This window comes from Heterodontus francisci, chromosome 5 (assembly GCF_036365525.1).
Source record: "Heterodontus francisci isolate sHetFra1 chromosome 5, sHetFra1.hap1, whole genome shotgun sequence".
NCBI classification, from domain to species: Eukaryota; Metazoa; Chordata; class Chondrichthyes; order Heterodontiformes; family Heterodontidae; genus Heterodontus; species Heterodontus francisci.
The window spans coordinates 119,446,651-119,472,243 of NC_090375.1; the positions used below are offsets into that span (position 1 = coordinate 119,446,651).

General features: G+C 42.7%; 1 protein-coding gene across 15 annotated transcripts in view; it reads right to left on the reverse strand.

Moving 5' to 3' along the window:
* ncoa2 (nuclear receptor coactivator 2) overlaps positions 1 to 25,593 on the reverse strand; it is a 305,628-nt gene that overhangs the window by 209,622 nt on the left and 70,413 nt on the right. For 12 of the 15 annotated variants that reach the window (XM_068031990.1, XM_068031984.1, XM_068031982.1 and 9 more), the window contains one exon: positions 12,071 to 12,131. The exons of the other annotated variants lie outside the window; for them this stretch is intronic. Coding sequence is in view for 6 of the 12 variants with exons in the window: in XM_068031982.1 (XP_067888083.1) it covers positions 12,071 to 12,131 (61 nt within the window). In the remaining 6 variants the exon portion in view is untranslated. The remainder of the gene's footprint in view (positions 1 to 12,070; positions 12,132 to 25,593) is intronic. 15 annotated transcript variants of the gene reach the window in all.

Sequence of the window (25,593 nt, forward strand, 5' to 3'; positions counted from 1 at the left end):
TGTATACATCTAAAATATTAATCCATGAAATTGGTTGCCCTGTTACCCTACATTACAACAGTGCCTGTATTTAATTGGCCATGAAATACTGAGATCTTCCGAGGTCATGAAAAGTGCTTTATAAACGTGCGTTCTTTCTTCCTCTCTATACAGATATCAACTGACCTGCTGTGTATTTCCAGTATGTTTCTTTTTTATTTCAGATTTGCAGCATCTGCAGTTTATTTCCTTTTTATTTGACTCACTCAGTTGTAAAATCTTGAATTTCGTCCAAACTAGTTTCCTTTGTATGAACAGATAGAAATTGTTTAATGCATGTAAAAACAAGTAGGATTTTGGTTTTGTTCTTTACTGCAGAGTATTTTAACTAGGCAACAGTTCCATGCTACTACTGATAGGGTTTTTTATTTTAAGAGTGGCTAGTTGTCAGAAACTGGTTAATACTTCATAAGATATTTTCCAACTTGCTTTATTGATGTCGGATAGCTACAACAGAACACTGAGCATCCAATCTGAAAAAAAAATGATTAATATTTCCCTCACTTGTGAAAGGATTGAGAATGAGGGGACATAGATTTAAAGTATTTGGTAAGAGAAGCAAAAGTGACATGAAGAAAAACTTTTTCATGCAGCGAGTGGTTAAGGTCTGGAATGCGCTGCCTGAGAGTGTGGTGGAGGTAAGTTCAATTGAAGCATTCAAAAGGGAACTAGACTGTTATATGAAAAGGAAGAATGTGCAAGGTTACAGGGAGAAGGCAGCAGAATGGAACTGAGGAAATTGCAGACACAATGGGCCAAATGGCCTCCTTCTGCACTGTAACAATTCTGCGATTCTGAGATTCTCATCTCATTTCACACAGAATAAACCAAATTGACTGGACACTGGCATCTATGAAGCAGGCACCCTGGAAGGAAGTCCAGCAGCATTTTTGCCTGAAGACACTGCAGTCTGGTTTCCTGGGCTCCACCAATGGGAATGCTCATTGCGCGTGCCCCGCCTTCTAGCTGCATAAATGTCTATCGTCATTCATGGTTGGATACATGTAGGCTGCAGAATTTTGCTTTCATGATTGCAGAACCATTTCGTTATCTACAAACTATTACTTTTGGTGTCCAGCATGCAGGCTGCCTTATGCAATAGCTGTATTAAGTTAGCACCTCACTCTAGTGTATGTCTATTGAACCAGGGATCTCCCAATTTGACAGCGACAAGGAGTAAGGAATGTGCCAGGCCACAAGATTGCCATTTGTAGTAGCATACAATTCTGCTGCTAATGGCCCAGTTTTGGACTGCAATATGTTTTTAGTCTGTCACACTTAGCATGGTGGTGGTACCACACTAAACAATCATAAAAACTTATAGCACATCATGTTTTACAAACCATCATGTCTGTACCGGCCAAAAAGAAAAGCTGGTGAGAAAAAGGCTTTTTTCAAAAATTCATTTATGGGATGTGGGCATCTCTGGCTCGGCCAGCATTTATTGCCCATCCCTAATTGCCCTTGAGAAGATGGTGGTGAGCTGTCTTCTTGAGCCACTGCAGTCCATATGGGGTAGGGACACCCATGGTGCTGTTAGGAAGGGAGTTCCAGGATTTTGACCCAGCGACAGTGAAGGAACGGCGATATAGTTCCAAGTCAGGATGGTGTATGGCTTGGAGGGGAGCTTGCAGGTGGTGATGTTTCCATGCATCTGCTGCCCTTGTCCTTCTAGGTGGTAGAGGCCGCGGGTTTGGAAGGTGCTATCTAAGGAGCCTTGGTGCATTGCTGCAGTGCATCTTGTAGGTGGTACACATTGCTGCCACTGTGCGTCGGTGGTGGAGGGAGTGAATGTTTGTGAATGGGGTGCCAATCAAGTGGGCTCCTTTGTCCTGGATGGCGTCGAGCTTCTTGAGTGTTGTTGGAGCTGCACCCATCCAGGCAAGTGGAGAGTATTCCATCACACTCCTGACTTGTGCCTTGTAGATGGTGGACAGGCTTTGGGTAGTCAGGAGGTGAATTACACACTGCAGGATTCCTAGCCTCTGACCTGCTCTTGTAGCCACTGTACTTATATGGCTACTCCAGTTCAGTTTCTGGTCAATGGTAACCCCCCCCAGGATTTTGATAGTAGAGGATTCAGCGATGGCAATGTCATGGGGAGATAGTTAGTTAGATTCTCTCGTGTTGGAAATTGCCATTGCCTGGCACTTAAGTGGTAAGTAACATTTGCACCACACATCAGCCCAAGCCTGGATATTGTCCAGGTCTTGCTGCATTTCTACACGGACTGCTTCAGTATCTGAGGAGTCACGAATGGTGCTAAACATTGTGCAATCATCAGCGAACTTCCCCACTTCTGACCTTATGATTGAAGGAAGGCCATTGATGAAGCAGCTGAAGATGGTTGGGCCTAGGACACTACCCTGCAGTGATGTCCTGGAGCTCAGATGATTGACCTCCAACAACCACAATCATCTTCCTTTGCGCTAGGTATGACTCCAACCAGCGGAGATTCCCCCCCCCGACTCCAGTTTTGCTAGGGCTCCTTGATACCATACTCGGTCAAATGCTGCCTTGATGTCAAAGGCAGTCACTCTCATCTCATCTCGAGTTCGGCTCTTTTGTCCATGTTTGAACTAAGGCTGGAATGAGGTCAGGAGCTGAGTGGCCCTGGCGGAACCCAAACTGAGTGTGACTAAGCAGGTTATTGCTAAGCAAGTGCCGCTTGATAGCACTGTCGACGACACCTTCCATCACTTTACTGATGGGGCAGCAATTGGCCAGGTTGGACTTGCCCTGCTTTTTCTGTACAGGGCCTACCTGGGCAATTTTCCACATTGCCGGGTAGATACCAGTATTGTAGCTGTACTGGAACAGCTTAGCGAGGGGTGCTTCAAGTTCTGGAGCACAGGTCTTCAGTACTATTGCCAGAGTGTTGTCAGGGCCCATAGCTTTTGCAGTATCCAGTGCCTTCAGTCGTTCCATGATATCACGAGGAGCGAAGCAAATTGGCTGAAGACTGGCAACTGTGCTGCTGGGGACTTCAGGAGGAGGCAGAGATGAATCATCAACTCGGCACTTCTGGCTGAGATTGTTGCAAATGCTTCAGCCTTATCTTTCGCACTGATGTGCTGGGCTCCCCCATCATTGAGGATGGGGATATTTGTGGAGCCACCTCCTCCAGTTAGTTGTTTAATTGTCCACCACCATTCACGACAGGATGTGGCAGGACTGCAGCGCTTAGATCTGATCTGTTGGTTATGGGATCGTTTAACTCTGTCTATTGCATGCTGCTTACGCAGTTTGGCACGCAGATAGTCCTGTATTGTAGCTTCACCAGGTTGACACTTCATTTTGAGGTATGCCTGGTGCTGCTCCTGGCATGCCCTCCTGCACTCTTCATTGAACCAGGGTTGGTCTCCTGACTTGAGGAGGTGGTGTTGGGTGTCTTGCAAAGCATTAAGGTAGATAAGTCCCCAGGGCCTGATGGGATCTACCCTAGAATACTGAGGGAGGCAAGGGAAGAAATTGCTGGGGCCTTGACAGAAATCTTTGCATCCTCATTGGCTACAGGTGAGGTCCCAAAGGACTGGAGAATAGCCAATGTTGTTCCTTTGTTTAGGAAAGGTAGCAAGGATAATCCAGGAAATTATAGGCCGGTGAGCCTTACGTCAGTGGTAGGGAAACTATTAGAGAGGATTCTTCGGGACAGGATTTACTCCCATTTGGAAACAAACGAACTTATTAGCGAGAGACAGCATGGTTTTGTGAAGGGGAGGTCGTGTTTTACTAATTTGATTGAGTTTTTTGAGGAAGTGACGAAGATGATTGATGAGGGAAGGGCGGTGGATGTTGTCTATATGGACTTTAGTAAAGCCTTTGACAAGGTCCCGCATGGCAGACTGATACAAAAGGTGAAGTCACACGGGATCAGAGGTGAGCTGGCAAGATGGATACAGAACTGGCTCGGTCACAGAAGACAGAGGGTAACAGTGGATGGGTGTTTTTCTGAATGGAGGGATGTGACTAGTGGTGTTCCGCAGGGATCAGTGCTGGGACCTTTGCTGTTTGTCGTATATATAAATGATTTGGAGGAAAATGTAGCTGGTCTGATTAGTAAGTTTGCGGACGACACAAAGGTTGGTGGAGTTGCGGATAATGAGGAGGATTGTCAGAGGATACAGCAGGATATAGATCGGTTGGAGACTTGGGCGGAGAAATGGCAGATGGAGTTTAATCCGGACAAATGTGAGGTAATGCATTTTGGAAGGTCTAATGCAGGTGGGAAGAACCCTTAGGAGTATTGACAGGCAGAGAGATCTGGGCGTACAGGTCCACAGGTCACTGAAAGCGGCAACGCAGGTGGATAAGGTAGTCAAGAAGGCATTCGGCATGCTTGCCTTCATTGGTCGGGGCATAGAGTATAAAAATTGGCAAGTCATGTTGCAGCTGTACAGAACCTTAGTTAGGCCACACTTAGAATATTGCGTGCAATTCTGGTCCCCACACTACCAGAAGGACATGGAGGCTTTGGAGAGGGTACAGAGGAGGTTTACCAGGATGTTGCCTGGTCTGGAGGGCATTAGCTATGAGGAGAGGTTGGAAAAACTCGGATTGTTTTCACTGGAACGACGGAGGTGGAGGGGCGACATGATAGAGTTTTACAAAGTTATGAGCGGCATGGACAGAGTGGATAGTCAGAAGCTTTTTCCCAGGGTGGAAGAGTCAGTTACTAGGGGACATAGGTTTAAGCTGCGAGGGGCAAAGTTTAGAGGGGATGTGCGAGGCAAGTTTTTTACACAGAGGGTGGTGAGTGCCTGGAACTTGCTGCCAGGGGAGGTGGTGGAAGCAGATACGATAGCGACGTTTAAGAGACATCTTGACAAATATATGAATAGGAAGGGAATAGAGGGATATGGGTCCCGGAAGTGCAGAAGGCGTTAGTTTCGGCAGGCATCAAGATCGGCGCAGGCTTGGAGGGCCGAATGACCTGTTCCTGAGCTGTACTGTTCTTTGTTTTTTGTTCTTTGTTATGCCGGGCCATGAGGTTACAGATTGTGGTTGAGTACAATTCTGCTGCTGCTGATGGCCCACAGCGCGTCATGAATGCCCAGTTTTGCATTGTTCGATCTGTTCGAAATCTATCCCATTTAGCACAGTGATAGTGCCACACAACACAATGGAGGGTATCCTCAATGTGAAGGAGGGACTTCGTCTCCACAAGGACTGTGCGGTGGTCACTCCTGCCAATATTGTCATGGATAGATGCATCTGCAGCAGGCAGATTGGTGAGGACGAGGTCAAGTATGTTTTTCCCTCTAGATGGCTCCCTCACCACCTGCCGCATACCCAGTCTAGCAGCTATGTCCTTTCGGGTTAACAGATTACTTGATTTTGATGGTTGCCTCACCACCTGACGCAGGCACAGTTAGGTAGCTATGGCTTCCAGAACTCTGCCAGCTCAGTCAGTGGCTTTGCCTCCAATAGTGCGTTCAAGTTAAACAACATGGAGTACTACAGATTCATCAGCTGAAGGGGTTTCCCTGTGCTTGTGTGGCCTGAAGCTATGATGCCAATATTAAGGACTCTCATTCTCACCATAGTGCCATTGAGAGAAGACATACTAAAAATAAATACGCCAAGGGAAAGTCTGTCTCTTTGGCAATATTTAATCACAACCTTATACTTATTATAAAAAGTTAACTTCATTAAAGTGGTGACACTCATGTCTTCAGTTTGGCATTCACTAGCTCTTCACTTGTACTGCATAAAAACTCCTATGCTCAAATCAACTCTACTTGCCTGCTTCGCAAATTTCTTAAAATTTTGGTATTCTATTAGCTGTACAGAAACAGTATAAAATCCAAGTCTTATATAAAAATAAGGACAATGAATCACTTTAAAATAGGAACTGAGATGCATCTGTACCACCTGGCCAATTAATACTTACCCTCTCACCCACTTCATTTTAAAACCACACCATGGAATATTGACTAATGGCATATGAAATATTCAGTAATGTTGCATGTAAATTGGAAATATTTATTTCTCTTACGATACCCCCCACCCCCATTCCCCAAACAATTAAAGAGATCATTATCTCCTCCCTTATTGTGGAGAGAACATTTTCAGTGTTAACCCAGAAGCAGACATAGAAAAGATTAAAAACAAAAACAAATACAAATGCATTTGCATGCCTAGAGGGAAAGAAAGCAACATGCACGAGCAGTACTGACCATGACTCATAACTCTCTCCATCTGTCAATTTCCCCACAGAGAAGGCCAGTTCTCTGAATGATGATAGCTATTTTAACACTGAACCGGTCCCTACATTCCTGGAAATCTAATTTCCAATCGAACTTAAATTAAAACTCATTTTCAGCCATTATTTTATCTATTACAATAGTACGAATCAACATTCAGCTATTTGTTTCCATCTCAGTAACTTTTATCCATAAATAAAGCAGAGCAATTTGCAGTTCTTTATCCCATTAAGCTTTAATGTATTTCCCAGTTTCTAAGTATAACTAAACATTGGGAAGACCGCAGCCATTATCTTTGGTCCCCACTACAAACTCCATTCCCTCGCTACCGAATCCATCCCTCACCCTGGCAACTGACCAAGGCCAAACCAGACCGTTCGCAACCTCTACGTCATAACTGACCCCGAGATTAGTTACCAATCACATATTCGTGGCATCACTAAGACAATCTATTTGTACCTCTGTGACATCACCGGACTCCGCCCGCCTCAGCTCATCTTCTGAAACGCTCATCCATTCTGGTTACCTCTAAACTTGCTTATTCTAACACACTCCTGGCCAACCTCCCACATTCTACCCTCGATAAACTTGAGGTCACCCAAAACTCTGCTTCCTGTATCCTTACTTGCACCAAGTCCTGTTCACCCATCATCCCTGCGCTTGCTGATCTATATTGTGGCAGAACACCTGGGAGCCGATTTTAAAATCCCTCGTCCCTTGTTTTCAAGTCCTTCCAAGACCTCACCCCTCCCTATCTTTGTAATCTCCTCCAGCTCCACAATCCTCCAAGATACCTGCACTTATCTAATTCTGGCCTCTTGACTATCCCTAATTTTAAAATCACTCCACTATTGGTGGTCATGCCTTCAGATGCCCAGGCCTTAAGCTCTGGAATTCCCTTCCTAAACATCTCCTCTCTACCTCCTTTAAAACAAGCTCCTCAAAACACGCCTCTACCCTAATATTGCCTAATGTAGCTTAGTGAAGAGCCTTGGGACATTTCATTACGCATTAAAGGGGCTATATAAATATAATTTGTTCGAAAATATAACTTGCATAGGGCATAGGACACGCAATTATATGGGACAGGTTGGATGCGCCAGTAGGTCTTTACCTATTCATTATTTTTCATACATTCATCATCACATGATGATCATTGGGTGCAGTGACTGATATAAAATACACATTAGCTTGTATCAAAGTTAATTAAATATGACTGGCAGATACTTACAAAGACAAATTAAACTGATAAGATTTAATTAGTCTCAAAGTAAAGTCTAAACGGTTTACTGGAAGAAAATGACAGTTCTGAATTCAATGGCACATAATACATTTTTGTTGAAATACAAAGAAAAAGAGGCCACTTGCCAGTGAATTCAAAAGGTGACCATTAGCAACCATTTGCAGCAAGGACAATTAAACATTTTGCAAAGATAATGCATTCCAGTTCATCTACATCATTGATGCCCTGACATACCAGCATTAGAGAGAAATGTGGTGAGGTACGTCACTGCTCTTACATTCACAGTAATTGGCGCCATTCAGACAAGTCCATTTACCTATGGATGCCAGCTGGGTCACCTTATTGACCACTTTCTGTATTCACAAGCTCACAAAATAAAGGCAAATGGTGAAGGCCATTTAAAAAAATGATATAAATATAGGCGGGAGGGCATGTTGTGATGAGGACATAAGAAATCTGCAAGGCGATATAGATAGGTTGAGTGAGTGGGCAAAAACTTGGCAGATGGAGTTTAATGTAGGAAAGTGTGAGGTTATGCACTTTGGTAGGAAGAATCAAAAGGCAGATTATTTAAATGTAGAGAGACTTCAAAAAAGTGCAGCATAGAGGGATCTAGGTGTTCTTGTGCATGAAATACAAAAAGTTAGCATGTAGGTGCAGCAAGTAATTAAGGAGGCAAATGGAATTTTGGCCTTTGTTGCGAGGGAGTTGGAGTTTAAAAATAGGGAAGTCTGGTTACAACTGTACAGGGTGTTGGGGAGGCCACATCTGGAGAACTGTGTACAGTTTTGATCCCCGTATTTAAGAAAGGATATACTGACAATGGAGGCAGGTCAAAAGAGATTCACTAGGCTGATTCCTGGGATGAAGGGGTTGACTTATCAAGAACGGCTAAACAGGTTTGGTCTTTATTCATTCAAGTTTAGAAGAATGAGGGGTGATCTTATTGAAACATAGAAGTTCTGAGGGGGCTTGACAGGATAGATGTGAAGATGTTTCCACTAGTGGGGGAATCTGGAACTAAGGGACATAGTTGCAGAATAAGGGGACACTCATTTAAAACTGAGATGCGAAGGAATTTATTCTCTCAGAGGATAGTGAATGTCTGGAATTCTCTACCCCAGAGAGTTGTGGAGGCTAGATCACAAAGTATTTGAAGGAGATAGATAGATTTTTGAAATAGCGGGGAGTTGAGGGCTATGAGGAGCTGGCATGAAAGAGGGGTTGAGGTCTGGGGCAGATCAGCCATGATCTTATTGAATGGTGGGGCAGGCTTGAGGGGCCGAATGGCCTACTCCTGCTCCTATTTCTTATGTTACGTTCTAATCCACTGAACAGGTCAGAAGCATCTCGTTGGGTTTCCAAAAAAAAGTAAAGGTGGCACTAGACTTACAGAATCATGTTGCATACCTTCAACCCATATTGTTAGATGTAGAGTATACAGAAATATCCTTTCCTTTTTGGCCTCCTTGTCTCGAGACAATGGGTAAGTGCCTAGAGGTGGTCAGTGGTTTGTGGAGCAGCGCCTGAAGTGGCTATACAGAAATATAGTACATTTATAACTTGCAAAGTTTGCAACAAGATAAAATAAAGGCCACCTATAGGCAAGTAACCCTGGCAGTTTTAGGCTTGGACGCCCAAGATCAAGAAAACGCACTTAGCTCTGGCACAACTCAATACCCTCACAACAAGCATGGGCAAGGAACCTGCCAAGCAGAGCAAAAATCGATACACCAACCACAAGTGGAGCTTAGAAAACACCTGAAGATAATGAGTAGCCTTTCTGCATGACCACCCCAAGCCCCCACAGATTCCTTCCCACCAATACCAAATATATCCCAACATGACCAAAAGCCTCTTCCCCCTTCCCCTCACCTATCTGAACTTCCCAAAGTAAGCCCCAACTCTACAAACCGATGTGAAAGCTTGAAGAAGTGTAGATAAATACCCTAAATGCACATGCCTACAAGGAGCATGAAACCTTAAAAGCAGTTGATACTATTTATTTTGCCACTGGAGAACATGAACCCAGACAAAATTTGAAGGGAAAAAAGCTATTAATTATTTTGTATTTTCTACCTTTAGTTGCAATAGAATATCAAGATTGGACAACCTACCTCAGATTTTAAAATTTCACCTATACAAGACATGTCAGTATTTCATAGTCTTGATTAGATTCATTTGCAAACAATGATAGGTAGGCCACTGAGATACCAAAGTCTAGACCACACCACTATTCACCTCCAAACAGCTAAGAATTAAAAACATGTGTGGGGAAGCAAAGGAAGAAAGCACATGAGCACTGAAATGTCCTTCCCCTTTCCAAACTCATGAGTTTGTTTTAGATTAGTGGACTGGATAACTCAAACGCCATATTCGGTGAAACAATTGCCTTGGGCAGCCCTACCTTTTCTTAAAGGGATGACTTGGTTAACATCAGAACTTTTATGCAGAATAAGATCGAAGGAGAAGATCATAAAGCACTGTTTTTGTTATAACTTGTAATTTTAATATCAAATGACAGAATCTTTTGATCCAAAAAAGATCAAAAACAACTAGAAGTATACAGCAATAACTTCAACTCAAAACATGCTGATCATCAAGCATCTAAAACTGGCAAAGGAACTGACAGATACAATCAGAACAGTTAACATGTTGAAACTGAAATCTGAACTTATTCTTTCAAGCTGAAACTTTAAAGCATCCCCTGACAGACATACTAAAGGAATTACTCTCTGAATAAACTTGTCAGGCTCCAAGGGAAGTCTGCTTGAGGCAGAGTGTTCCTGAGCCGGAAAGCTCAGAAAGCCACAGATTCAGCTCCCAGTCCAGGGATTGGCCCCATTCTTGATGTTAACTATCAAATGACCCGATGGAAATGGTGCACATGCATGTTTGAACAGATAGAATCTGTTGCAACGCCCTCATTGTCAAATAACTTGTCACTCCTGCTTAGGTTCACATCTGCCATTTAGGTGAGGTGAGAGCAGCCAGTGCACATGGAACAGTTGCTTGGCATGGCTCACCATGTTCTCGAGGAGAGATTAAATAAAACTGCTGTTGAATCCATTTTTTTTTTTAATTAAAAGGACGCTGAAAGACTGTTACCTAAAAATAGCCAAATGCAGTTCTCACTCAAACAAGAATTCAAGCCAGATCACCATATTCCTTGCAACAACCAAACACCAATTCTTGCCTGTAGGTTCATGTCAAAATTAACTCCCAAAGTAAAATACTATGTTGATGGCTAAAGAATCAGAATGTTACACTAAGCAATCACAACTTTAGCCCAAAAAAAAGTATTTATTGACCTTTTACGGATCATGGCTGAAATCTCATATGGAACTAGAATCTAAAGGGTAAATTCAGGCAAAACAAAAGTGATATGCAAATTAAAATGCAATTTCAAATACAAACTGACATTGCATCGGTCACATAACTGAGCCATTTTTATTGGAACAGAAAGCACTCCAAATGTCTAGCACTTGAAGGAATCATGACATAGGTCTGCACGTTAAAAAAATGAAATTCATTGGAGCCAAGACATAAAATCCTGCTGCAACCCTCAGAAGAGCTAAATATATAAAATCCATTTCCATATCAACATTCAGACCACTCAATTTGAAATCATAGTGAACTCTGTACTCAGCCCAGATCAGAAGCTAGAGATCACAAGATAACCTGTGTTCTTTGAACAATGTTATTTGCAGAGTTGCCCATGATTGTTCTCACACCAGTCTTATACCATGTGAAAATATGAACAAACTACTACTCTTACATGGAGCACTTCAATAACCTTGCAAGTAAAACCACAAACAATTAAATAAACAGAGATAGAGATTTTATGTTATGTACTGATGGTCTACAATACCAATTCATTAGCTCAGCCTCCGTGTGTACCTATCTTACTCATGAGAATCCAGTGGCAAGAAACTATCCTTGGCCCCTCTTAATTCTCATCTATATGCTGCCCCTCAGCAACGTCATCTGAAAACATGTCAGTTCCACATGTCGGCTAGTGGCACCCAGCACTATCTCACCAACTCTTTCGACCCCACTATCTGATCTGCCATACTGCTGTCCGACATCCAATACCAGATGAGCAGAAATTTCTTTCAACTAAATACTGGGAAGATGGAAGCTGTTGTCTTTGATCCCCTGCAATGAACTCTGTTCCCCAGCCACCAACTCAATCCCTCTCCCTGGTCATTGAGACTATTTGTAACCTTGGTATCCTACTTGACTCAGATGAGATTTTAAACACATATCCATTGCATCAGCAAGCCCCACCTATTTCTACCTCCATAATATTGCCAACTCTCCTCCTGCCTCAGTTCATACGCTGCTGAAACCCTCATCCATGTCTTTATTACCTCTAGACTTGACTATTCCAATGGTCTCCTGGCTGGCCTCTCATCTTCCACCCTCGATAAACTTGAGCTCATCCAAAACTCTGCTGCTCATATCTTAACTTGCACCAAGTCCCATTCACCTGCACCAGTTGACCTATATCGGGACTTCAGATTTGTTTCAGTATCAAAGAATCTTACAGTACCAGAAGCAGCAATCTGGCCCATCTTACCTGTACCAGCTCTTTGAATGAACTATCCAATTAGTCCCGCTCCCCAATAGAGGCACAATCCCTGTAAGACAGTAATACCAGTGTGATGCACAGGTTCATTCCACAATATTAATGCAGTTTGCCAAAGTAACAATGAACTGCAGTCATTTTTATTTATTGCTTAACTAGATAATCGCCTGCCTGGCCAGTGGAAATAGCACTCACTCACCAGAACTGAAACTTTTGTTTTGCCTAAGGGACATTTTTATTTTTAATTAGTGCTCTTAATAGATTAAAACCAGTGAGAGATCAAGAAAATGTTGACAGTTGTTTCATATACTTGCTAAAATGTCAGATTAACTCAATTGTTTGCATTTCACAAAAAAATTAAACATCAAAAACCACTGAATAAAGAAATGCATCAAATACAGCGTAACAATTTTTAGCTAAAATAGACACGTAGTCTCCCCTCACTGTTCCAATGGCTTTGTCCTGCTAATAACCCACCAACAAGAAGCTGTGCTTCAGATCTTGTGCACTACGCATCTGTTAAACTTATTTTTTTCCCCCGAGTTCTGCCGGTATTAAGCCTGGTCTACTTGCCAAGACACACCAGGCTAATTGCCAATCACGTGTTGTCTCACAGGCTTTCCTCACAAAGCAAGAGGAAGCTGACTCTAAACTACACTACCTGCTTTCATTATGAATGACTAGCAGCACCAGGCTTGTGCTTTAAGTTCAGTCAAGCACATCCATTTTCATCTCACTGCATTGTCCAGCAACTGCAGTCGACCAGTTTCAAAAGAGGAACAAGTTATATTAGAGAGTAATTCCTCTGAAAAATTTACTTTTAAAGAAAAATTGAAACTATACAGATCTCCAAAGCCTACAGTAATGTAATCAAAAATTTACTGCATTTTTTGGCAAATATAACAGCAGCAATACATTAACAAAAGAATACATTTAACTGAAAAGTTCCAGCTGGTTATTGGAATTAATCTATTTGCCAAACCAAAGGCACAACATTCTTACTCTTCACCAACAAAGACCAGCTGTCAATTTTAACAATCTCTGCAAATATGGCAAAAATAAACTTTTACGGCAAATTGTTTAACATAATGGGCCAACTCGCGTCTCAAACTACAAACAATTTGGGTTTGGGGGAACCAATGATTTAGTCATAAGCCTCAGCCATTACATTTACTCCTTTCTTCTGACATGGTCAGTACAAATCTAAAAATGATAGAACAAAAATGACCATGCTATAGCTATTATATACCATGAACATTCCAGGGATAGTAAATACGGTAAGGGTAGTAAAACAAAAGTGAAACTGCAACTGAAATCTGTTGTCCCACTTACACCAGTTATTTTGCATACTTTATTCATCAAATTCTACTACATACACGCTCACGATATCCAATTTGTTAAGTGGCTACATTATAACAGTTACTACATTTCAAAAGCACTTCATTGGCTGTGAAGTGCTTTGGGATGTCCTGAGGAGCACTATATAAATGCAAGCTCTCCTTTCGAAACATGAAACCGATAGTGTAACTGTTTTACAACTGAAATAATTCACGATAGCAAACAAAATTGAACTTACATTATTATTATATTTATATTATATATTTAGAGATACAGCACTGAAACAGGCCCTTCGGCCCACCGAGTCTGTGCCGACCATTAACCACCCATTTATACTAATCCGACACTAATCCCATATTCCTACTACATCTTCACCTGTCCCTATATTCCCCTACCACCTACCTACACTAGGGGCAATTTATAATGGTCAATTTACCTATCCAAGTTAGAAAATAAATAAAACTCAAAACTGTTCACTGACACTAAAGCAATGTAGAAATCTGGAACATCCTTCCATAGAAGCCTACCACACCACAACATCTAATCGCCTCTTGACTGATCCATACTTTTTACCTCCAGTATCCTATCAAAGACTACTCCAAGCATTAATCACTGTGTGCCTGAAGAGCTGCATCCTGACATCAGTCCTGAACCACCATGAGAAGAATGTTTCAACAGACATGGTCATTGATCAAACCATCAGCTGAAATAATCCCTGGGAGTCAACCTATCTGCAATAGCTGATCTCACGAGGGGATCAGCAGTGAAGGGACAAAAAACATAAAGAATCTTTCAGGAATAGGAAAAGTGAGATAATTCAGCTTCCAGCCAGCTCCGCCCCTTGTCCTGAAGCAGAAACAAAGCAATTGATGGAGATGCAACTACATCCATTTCCAGGCAATCTCATACCTCAAATGGTCCCATGAATTATCTACGTGGATCTCTGTTACGTGGATGGAGTGAGGCTGTGTTGTCCAACCTAGAGGCCCGAGCTAAAAAAGACATTCCGTGAACTGGACACCCATGCGCCAGGTGTAGTGCACTCTACCAGGATACAAAAGAATGATCTTTGCCCCAGCTATGTGTCATTTTTCGAAATGCACGCTGCCTAGCATTGAAAACACTATTGCCCACAATTCCAAATGGTGGATATTCTAAAATTGGTATTAATGAAAGGCCCATGACCCTTTGTTTTCAGCTTAGTGGCAACCAATGGGCCACAATCATCAGTGCTTATGCTCCCAAAGAGCTCTTTTATGCAGATTTGGATTCTGTACTGGCAGCCGTCACAAAACAAGACAAATTGATTTTACTGGGAGATTTTAATGCCAGAGTCGGACGTAATGACACCGTCGGGAAGGGCACCACTGTAGAAAAATCAAATACCAAACAGTTTCCCCCTCCTCCTCACCAGGTGTACTGAACACAAGCTCACTGTCACAACACCTCTTCAACATTCACTCCCTCCGCCACCGAAGCACAGTGGCAGCAGTGTGTACCATCTACAAGACACACTGCAGCAACGCACCAAGGCTCCTTAGGCAGCACCTTCCAAACCCATGACCTTTACCACCTAGAAAGACAAGGGCAGCAGATGCATGGGAACACCACCACTTGCAAGTTCCCCTCCAAGCCACACACCATCCTGACTTGGAACGATATCGCCGTTACTTCACTGTCGCTGGGTCAAAATCCTAGAACTCCCTTCCTAACAGCACTGTGGGTGTACCTACCCCACATGGACTGCAGTGATTCAAGAACACAGCTCACCACCACCTTCTGAAGGGCAATTAGGGATGGGCAACAAATGGTGGCCTAGCCAACATCACCCACATCCGATGAACAAATTTTTAAAAAATCATAGAAACATCTCCTGAACTACATCATTGTCTGAGCCTGGAATAGGGAGGATGTGCACATCACTCCAGCCATGCAGGACAGACCACAGACCTGTAATTTCCACCATGAAGATCCTCAAAGAAATTTAGGAGAAGATTTAACATTCACATTCTCCAGGATATAAAAACCAGAGAACAATTCCAGGTGCAACTTTCTTCCCAAAAATACCGTAAACTTAAAGATAACTATCTTATCTCGTGCATAACTGAACCCTAAAATATAAACATCCCACATCAAAACTACTTAAAACTGTGAACATGATAGACAGAAACTAGGAAATTATAGAACTGTCAGTCTAATAGTTGAGGGATCGTTATTGGAATTGATAATTAAGGACAGAGTGACTGAGCACTTTTAAGAAATTTGAGCTGATCAGAGAGAGCCAATACAGATTTGTAAAGGGTAGGTCACGTCTAATGAAACTATTTGAATTTTTGAGGAAGTAACTAAACTGTAGACAGGAGAATGTCTAGGGATGTAGTTTATACGGACTTCAAGAAGGCATTCAATAAGGTTCCACATAAGAGACTGCTAAAATTAAAGCTCGTAGAATTGAAGTAAATTATTGACCTTGGTTAGAAGACAGAGAGAGGCGGGACAATGGGTATGTATTTGAATTGGAAGAAAGCAATGAGGGGTGTCCCACCAGGATCTGTATTGGGGTCTGAACTATTCACTACATTTATTCATGATTGAGATAACATAATAAAGAGCCCAAGATCCAAGTTTGCCGATGACACAAAACTTTGTGACATGGTAAGTAGTGTAGACAGCAGCACAGAATTACAGAGATATCAGTGTGAAGATTGAAAAAGAGTAGGAGCAAAGAGGCAGAGCAGAGATAAAAAAAACAAAGTGTGACATCACAGGAAAGCAGTTAAGTGATTGACTGGTGAGTCTCTCTTTAAACTAGAGCATTGGGAAAGTAAAACATTCAATCAGGGTATGTGTAACAGTAAGTGAATGGAGTATTAGCAGAGAGCAGATCTAGAGGCATTAATTAAAATTAATAGTTATACAAGGTACTAACTAGATTCTAAAAAGGGGGAATAGAAGTTTTTTTAGATCATGGATGGGCAGCCAAGACCTGTTGCTTGCAATTCCTGTGCCACGTAGAATCTTCAGTACACTTCATGTGTCATGGAGAACCAAGCATGTAGAAAGCGTCTCCAGCTGCTTCAGCACAAGCTCAGGATTTCCGAGCTCGAGAGGCAGCTGGGGTCACTGCAGAGCATCAGGGAGGCTGAGAGTTTTCTGAATCGTACGTTCCAAGAGGTGGTCACTCCACAGGCAGTAAGAATTCAGAATCGTAAATGGGTGGCCATCCAGAAGACTAGGAAGAGTCAGGAAGTGCAGGAGTCGTCATGGTGTGTGCCACTCTCAAACAGGTGCTAAGCATTGGTGACTACTGGGAGTGATGACACCTTGAAGGAATGTAGTCCAGACCATGGCACCAATGTACAAGCGACAGTACAGGAGTCAACGGCAAAGAATAGAAATGCAGTTATTTTAGGAGGTACCACAGTTAGGGGGACAGACAAGTACTTCTATTAGTGTCATCATGAGCCCTGCATGGTGTGTTGCCTCCCTGGTGCCAGGGCAAAGGACATCACGGAAAGGGTGCAGAAGGTGCTGCAGGGGGAAGGGAATGAGCCAGATGTTGCGGTAAACAATCAATACCAATAATAGAGAGCATAGGTATTGCGGCCTTACGGTCAGATTTTCAGGAGCAAAAAGGTAGTAATCTCTGGATTACTCCCAATGCCACCCGCTAGCGAGAGTAGAAATAGGAAGATAGGGAGGATCAATGCATGGCTTGAAGCATAATTCAGGAGGGAAGGCTTCAGATTTTTGGGACATTGGGACTAGTTCTGGGGCAGGAGGCGTCTATTCAAAATGTTTCGGGCAGCAACCAGACCAAATATAAGTAGTTGAGAGGGGAAGTAAAGAAGAAAATACAAATAGCAAACAGAGAATATGAGAATAGAATGGCAGCCAACATAAAAGGAAACCCAAAAGTCTTCTACCGGCATGTAAACCGTGAGCAGGTAGTAAGAGGTGGGCCCATTAGGGACAAAGAGGGTGATACATCTTAGAGGCACAGGGCAAGACTAGAATACTTCATGATGATTATTTTGCATCAGTATTTACTAAGGAAGAGGATGCTGACAGAATATCAGCAGAAACAGACATGGTAGAGGTAATGGATGGGGTGAAAACTAAAAGGATAGTAGAAAGACTAGCTATGCTTACAGTGGATAAGTCACCTGGTACGGATGGCTTGTATCCCAGGTTGCTAAAGAAAGTAGGAGTGGAGATAGTGGAAGGGCTTGCTGTAATCTTCCCTAAATAGGGGGAGCTGCCAGAGGATTGGAGAGTGGCAAATGTGACACCTTTATTCAATAAAAGGTGTAAAGACATTCCAAGTAACTACAGGCCGGTCAGTTTAACATCAGTAGTGGGTAAGGTTTTAGAAACAACAATCAGGGGGGAAAAAAAAATCAACAGGCATTGAGAGAGGTTTGAGTTAATTCAGGATAGCCAGCACAGATTTGTAAAAGGTCGATCGTGTTTGAATAATTTAATTTTTTTAAAAATTGAAATAACAGAAGGGAATGCGGTGGATGTTGCCTATATGGGTTTTAAGAAAGCATTTGACAAAGTATTACATAAAAGGCTGGTAAACAAAATTGAGGCTCTTGCAATACGAGGGTCAGTGTCAGCTTGAATAAAAAAATTGGCTTAAGGTCAGAAAATAAGATCATGGTAAATGGTTATTTTTACGAATGAAAGATTGTAGACAGTGGTCAAGCTAGGACTACTGTTTTTTATTTGATAAACATAAATGACTTGGATATTGGAATAGAGCAAAATTTCAAAACTTGCCTAATTATAACAAATTTGGAGGAGTAACAGACAGTGAGGACTGCAACAGGAAATAGATAGAGCAGCAGAATGGGCAGACAAGTGGCAGAAGGAATTTGAGAGAAATGAGAGCTGATGCATTTTGACAGAAGGGATGGGGAGAGGCAATATAGACTAAATGGCACTGTTGTTGTACAGGGCCAGAGGGACTTTGAAGGTGGCAGCACCTATTGAGAGAGAGTGATTCGCAAAACATATGGGATTAAAAAAAAAGAAAATTACAGCACAGGAACAGGCCCTTCGGCCCTCCAAGCTTGCGCCGATCCAGATCCTCTATCTAAACATGATGCCTATTTTCTAAGGGTCTGTATCTCTTTACTTCCTGCCCATTCATGTATCTGTCTAGATACATCTTAAAAGACGCTATCGTGCCCGCATCTACCACCTCCGCTGGCAACGCGTTCCAGGCACCCACCACCCTCTGCATAAAGAACTTTCCACGCATATCCCCCCTAAACTTTTCCCCTTTCACTTTGAACTTGTGACCCCTAGTAATTGAATCCCCCACTCTGGGGAAAAAGCTTCTTGCTATCCAACCTGTCTATACCTCTCATGATTTTGTACACCTCAATCAGGTCCCCCCTCAACCTCCTTCTTTCTAATGAAAATAATCCTAATCTACTCAACCTCTCTTCATAGCTAGCGCCCTCCATACCAGGCAACATCCTGGTGAACCTCCTCTGCACCCTCTCCAAAGCATCCACATCCTTTTGGTAATGTGGTGACCAGAACTTCACGCAGTATTCCAAATGTGGCCGAACCAAAGTCCTATACAACTGTAACATGACCTGCCAACTCTTGTACTCAATACCCCATCCTATGAAGGAAAGCATGCCGTATGCCTTCTTGACCACTCTATTGACCTGCGTTGCCACCTTCAGGGAACAATGGACCTGAACACCCAAATCTCTCTCTGTACATCAATTTTCCCCAGGACTTTTCCATTTACTGTATAGTTCACTCTTGAATTGGATCTTCCAAAATGCATCACCTCGCATTTGCCCTGATTGAACTCCATCTGCCATTTCTCTGCCCAACTCTCCAATCTATCTATATTCTACTGTATTCTCTGACAGTCCCCTTCACTATCTGCTACTCCTCCAATCTTAGTGTCGTCTGCAAACTTGCTAATCAGACCACCTATACTTTCCTCCAAATCATTTATGTATATCACAAACAACAGTGGTCCCAGCACGGATCCCTGTGGAATACCACTGGTCACACGTCTCCATTTTGAGAAAATCCCTTCCACTGCTACTCTCTGTCTCCTGTTGCCCAGCCAGTTCTTTATCCATCTAGCTAGTACACCTTGGACCCCATGCGCCTTCACTTTCTCCATCAGCCTACCATGGGGAACCTTATCAAACACCTTACTGAAGTCCATGTATATGACATCTACAGCCCTTCCCTCATCAATCAACTTTGTCACTTCCTCAAAGAATTCTATTAAGTTGGTAAGACATGACCTTCTCTGCACAAAACCATGTTGCCTCTCACTGATAAGCCCATTTTCTTCCAAATGGGAATAGATCCTATCCCTCAGTAACTTCTCCAGCAGCTTCCCTACCACTGACGTCAGGCTCACCGGTCTATAATTACCTGGATTATCCCTGCTACCCTTCTTAAACAAGGGGACAACATTAGCAATTCTCCAGTCCTCCGGGACGTCACCCGTGTTCAAGGATGCTGCTATTTCCTCTCTTGCTTCCCTCAGTAACCTGGGATAGATCCCATCCGGACCTGGGGACTTGTCCACCTTAATGCCTTTTAGAATACCCAACACTTCCTCCCTCCTTATGCCGACTTGACCTAGAGTAATCAAACATCTGTTCCTGACTTCAACATCCTTCATGTCCCTCTCCTCGGTGAATACCGATGCAAAGTACTCGTTTAGAATCTCACCCATTTTCTCTGACTCCACGCATAACTTTCCTCCTTTGTCCTTGAGTGGGCCAATCCTTTCTCTAGTTACCCTCTTGCTCCTTATATATGAATAAAAGGCTTTGGGATTTTCCTTAACCCTGTTTGCTAAAGATATTTCATGACCCCTTTTAGCCCTCTTAATTCCTCGTTTCAGATTGGTCCTACATTCCCGATATTCTTTCAAAGCTTCGTCTTTCTTCAGCCTCCTAGACCTTATGTATGCTTCCTTTTTCCTCTTAGCTAGTCTCACAATTTCACCTGTCATCCATGGTTTCCTAATCTTGCCATTTCTATCCCTCATTTTCACAGGAACATGTCTCTCCTGAACGCTAATCAACCTCTCTTTAAAAGCCTCCCTCATATCAAATGTGGATTTACCTTCAAACAGCTGCTCCCAATCTACATTCCCCAGCTCCTGCCGAATTTTGGTATAGTTGGCCTTCCCCCAATTTAGCACTCTTCCTTTAGGACCACTCTCGTCTTTGTCCATGAGTATTTTAAAGCTTACGGAATTGTGATCACTATTCCCAAAGTAGTCCCCTACTGAAACTTCAACCACCTGGCCGGGCTCATTCCCCAACACCAGGTCCAGTATGGCCCCTTCCAGAGTTGGACTATTTACATACTGCTCTAGAAAACCCTCCTGGATGCTCCTGACAAATTCTGCTCCATCTAGACCTCTAACACTAAGTGAATCCCAGTCAATGTTGGGAAAATTAAAATCTCCTATCACCACCACCCTGTTGCTCCTACATCTTTCCATAATCTGTTTACATATTTGTACCTCTATCTCATGCTCGCTGTTGGGAGGCCTGTAGTACAGCCCCAACATTGTTACCGCACTCTTCCTATTTCTGAGTTCTGCCCATATTGCCTCACAGCTCGAATCCTCCATAGTGCCCTCCTTCAGCACAGCTGTGATATCCTCTTTGACCAGTAATGCAACTCCTCCACCCCTTTTACCTCCCTCTCTATCCCGCCTGAAGCATCGATATCCTGGGATATTTAGTTGCCAATCATGCCCTTCCCTCAATCAAGTCTCAGTAATAGCAATAACATCATACTCCCAGGTACTAATCCAAGCCCCAAGTTCATCTGCCTTACCTACTACACTTCTTGCATTAAAACAAATGCACCTCAGACCACCACTCCCTTTGCGTTCATCATCTGCTCCCTGCCTACTCTTCCCCTTAGTCACGCTGACTTCATTATCTAGTTCCTTATAGGCTTTCGTTACTACCTCCTTACTGTCCACTGACCTCCTCATTTGGTTCCCATCCCCCTGCCACATTAGTTTAAACCCTCCCCAACAGCGTTAGCAAAAGCACTCCCAAGGACATTGGTTCCAGTCCGGCCCAGGTGTAGACCGTCCAATTTGTAATAGTCCCAGCTCCCCCAGAACCGGTCCCAATGTCCCAAAAGTCTGAACCCCTCCCTCCTGCACCATCTCTCAAGCCACACATTCATCCTGACTATTCTTTCATTTCTACTCTGACTATCACGTGGCACTGGTAGCAATCCTGAGGATCTTGGGCTTCTTACATATAGGCATAGAGTACAAAAGCAGGGAGCTTATGCTGAAACTTTATAAAGCTCTGGTTAGGCCCCAACTAGAGTATTGCATCCAATTCTGGTCACCACACTTTAGGAAGGATGCGAGGGTCCTTGAGAGGGTGCAGAGGAGATTTACCAGAATGGTTCCAGGGATGAGGGATTTTTAGCTTCAAGTTAGGTTGGTGAAGCTGAGTTTTTTCCCCAGACAAGACTATAAAAGGAAATGAAGCTAGGGAAAGTGAACCTAGTTAAGATACAGATCAGCCATGATTTTAATGAATGGCAGAACAGGCTCGAAGGCTGATTGGCCTACTCCTCCTGCTCCTATTTATTTTTCTTACCATCGCTATCTGAGATCCAAAATGGGAGACAGTCATCTTTTGCAGTAATCTGAATAGAAAGCCCTACCACTGCTTCACGGTGGAGGGGAGAAAGGCAAGAGGGAAGAGAAGGGGAGGAGCACATTTAACAACCTCCATATTATAGGTTTGCTTATTTTTGCTGCCAGAATTTCTATTATAAAGGAACTCCATACTATTGGAGTATACTTTCCTTCAAAACAGTGGGAGGTCTGTCCTTGAAATGGAGAGTGGCCCTGGCCAATTGCTTCTAGAACTCATGACAAAATTGCCTCCCACATCATCTCTGCACCATTGTCAAATGGTGGCCTCCCACCTAGGTCACCATTGACATGGAGGATCTATAGAAGTCAACAAGCAGCAGAGCACCCGGGAACATGGAAATTCTCAAGATGCATGCCATGCAGAATTGAATAGCTGCACGGGCACCTCGTCGCAGTACTTCCAAATGCGTTTGGGCATTAAAATGGTAGAAGGCATTCACATAAAAAAGTCTCCAGCTGAACCTAGCCACTTTCTGCAACTGTACAGCTGAGTTGAACAAAACCCCACAATATGCTTAATGGCAAGACATACAGGCTTGGATGGTCTCTGTGCATTTATCCTGCACGCTGCAATAGTCATTTCTAAAGATTTTTTCTCAGATAGAACAAGGAGTAGTGGACTTTTCACATCGGGCCAAGGCCTGGAAGGTGACTGGTAATGATCTGAGGAGAATATTGAACCTATATATGCAATCTAACAAAACTAAAATCCAAAAGATTGCAAATATCAGACCATACTCCAACGACAGTTGTCTATATCAAGTTAGTTGCAAGAAACCCATTAAAAGTTGTAGAGTTTGGAATTTGTGGGCAAAGTTCAATCTGAGCTGCAAAAATCCTACAACACCTATACTGGTGAACTTTGAACAAGTTTTCATTGCGCTTCTTTGCTGCGTGATCACTCTATCCTCCCCTTACCCCCTTCCCTTTTTGAAGGGCAATACACTAGAGAAGTACAACTTGAATGATCTTCATGTCCATCCATAACACAAAAGAAAATGTTATGGTTGCAGACAAAGCAGCCATTAATTTATCTTGCCTAACAAGCCAAGTTTGAGCATTCTTGGGTCGGAATCAGAAATATATCAAAAGGTCAATCCCAGACATTGCTCATCACCTTTCCTTTGTACAACTAAAAAGTGGCTGGATGCGCTGATTGCCCAAACCTGCTTGCAAACAGGGATTGGCTGGGTGTAGAGATTACATACGTTATATACATATACTTATCTGGGTCTATACAAGTATACCCAAGACCACACCTTAATAATGCTTGTGATTCTGGTTGCATATTTTAGTTTGTATTATAGACATAGCCCAATAAACACTGCTCAGGTATCATGTTGAGTTTCTATTTATGCTATTTTTTGCATGTCAGGGTCCAAGAAGCTCAACCAAGGTACCCTGCTTTGCTTTAATATGGAGTCTGAGTCCAAGTTAAGGTGAAGCACTATTTCCTTTTGTGGGAGGAAACATCTAACAGGGACAATCAGATACCTTTCGCGTTAAAAAAAGCCTTTTTTGTTGCATAGTATCCCCATTAACTTTCTCAGGTCTCCAAGGAATATATTGTTCCATGGAATGCATTTGTTTATTCGAGCCTGCCAACAGCGGGAGAGCTCATCAATTTTTTAATTTTCTGGTTAACCCTGATTTACACTTTCCAAGTTTACAGTAGGTTTAAATTGGGGCAAGACAAGTTTCTAAATGAGCCCAGAGTACAAAAGAAGCCAAGAGCACTATAAATCATAATTCTCCTACCTTAAAAAAAAACACTAAACCACAGGACTGAGCTCTGGAAGGCAGCAAGTTACAATGATTGGAGCAAAAACTTAACTAGTAATTTACACAAGGCAGGTGCTGCCACCCAGCATGACGCCGTGATGCAAATGTTTATGGCATGCTCAAAATGCAACATCTCCAGGACTAGTCAAGTTCTTGCGTGTGTGAAGTGTGGCCTCACAAAGAAGCTGGAGAAATATTTAAACTTAGAAAGGCAAAAGTGAAACAAGGTTGACAAAAATAGGTAAAATCCCACGAGGGACAAAAAAGTAGCCATGCATATATTAATAAGCACAGTTGAGAAAAAACTATTCACCATTTAGAGACAAGAAGTTTTCAGGCTATGGCAAAAGATAACCAAAAGATAACCAAGCATTTGAATGTAAAGAGCTAAACAAATGAAATGACTAAGTTGTTGGATTCAACTGCATTACTTACTTCCTGTAAATCAAATTTTGCTGCTCAAGTAAAAATTCATATATTATAGTCATGGAACCAGAGAATCATAGAAAGTTTAAGGCACAGAAAGAGGCCAATTGGCCCATCATGTCTGTACCAGCCGAAAAGCGATCCACCTATTCTAATCCCACCTTCCAGAATTTGGACCGTTGTCCAGCAGCTTACGGCAGTTGAGGTGCATATCCAGACTCCTTTTGAACGAGTTGAGGATCTCTGCCTCAATTACCCTTTCAGGCAGTGAGTTGCAGACCATCACCACCCTCTGGGTGAAAAAAGTTTTTCCTCATCTCCCCTCTAATTTTTCTACCAATCACTTTAAATCTATGCCCCCTCGTCACTGACCTCTCTGCTAAGGTGAATAGACCCTTCACCTCCACTCTACCCAGGCCCCTCAAAATGTTGTACATTTCAATCAGATCTCCCCTCAGCCTTCTCTGTTCCAAGGAGAACAACCCCAGCCTGTCCAATCTTTCCTCACAGCTGCATTTTCTCAGTCCTGGCAACATCCTCGTAAATCTCCTCTGTACCCTCTCTAGTGCAATTACATCCTTTCTGCAACAAGGTGACTAGAACTGCACACAGTACTCACGTTGTGGCCTAACCAGTGAGTTGTACAGTTCCAGCATAACCTCCCTGCTCTTATATTAAATACCTCAGCTAACAAAGGAAAGGATTCCATATGCCGTCTTAACCACCTTATCAACCTGTCCTGCTATCTTCAGGGACCTGTGGAGATTCACTCCAAGGTCCCTTACTTCCTGTACACTTCTCAGTATTTTCCCATTAATCATGTATTCCTTTGCCTTGTCTATCAAAAGATCTGGGGATGCAAAAACACTTTTTAGATTACTTACTTTTGACAGCTGTAACGAACAGAAGAACCTACCCAATATTAAAATTAATAAACTCCAACCCTTCCCTTCAATGGTAAAGACAGTGGGATGCTGAGCTAGAACAACTCGAAGTTTTCACATTCACAGTCTGTGCTGAGTGAGGTCATCTCAACTTGGGACACTATAATTAGCAGCTGTGATTTCAGGATTAAAGAGGGTAAAATCGGATTGGTTCTCTAATTTCTTTCTCCTCCTGCCAGAGGATATTGGGGAGGAGGGGGAAGGAATGTGTTTAAAAAGAGGATTCAGGTGCTTCAAAAATACAATAATCCATATTTAAATACTTTTTCCCCCAAGTCTAATATTTTGGCAATGTATGGATTGTTGCATTTCACTACAAT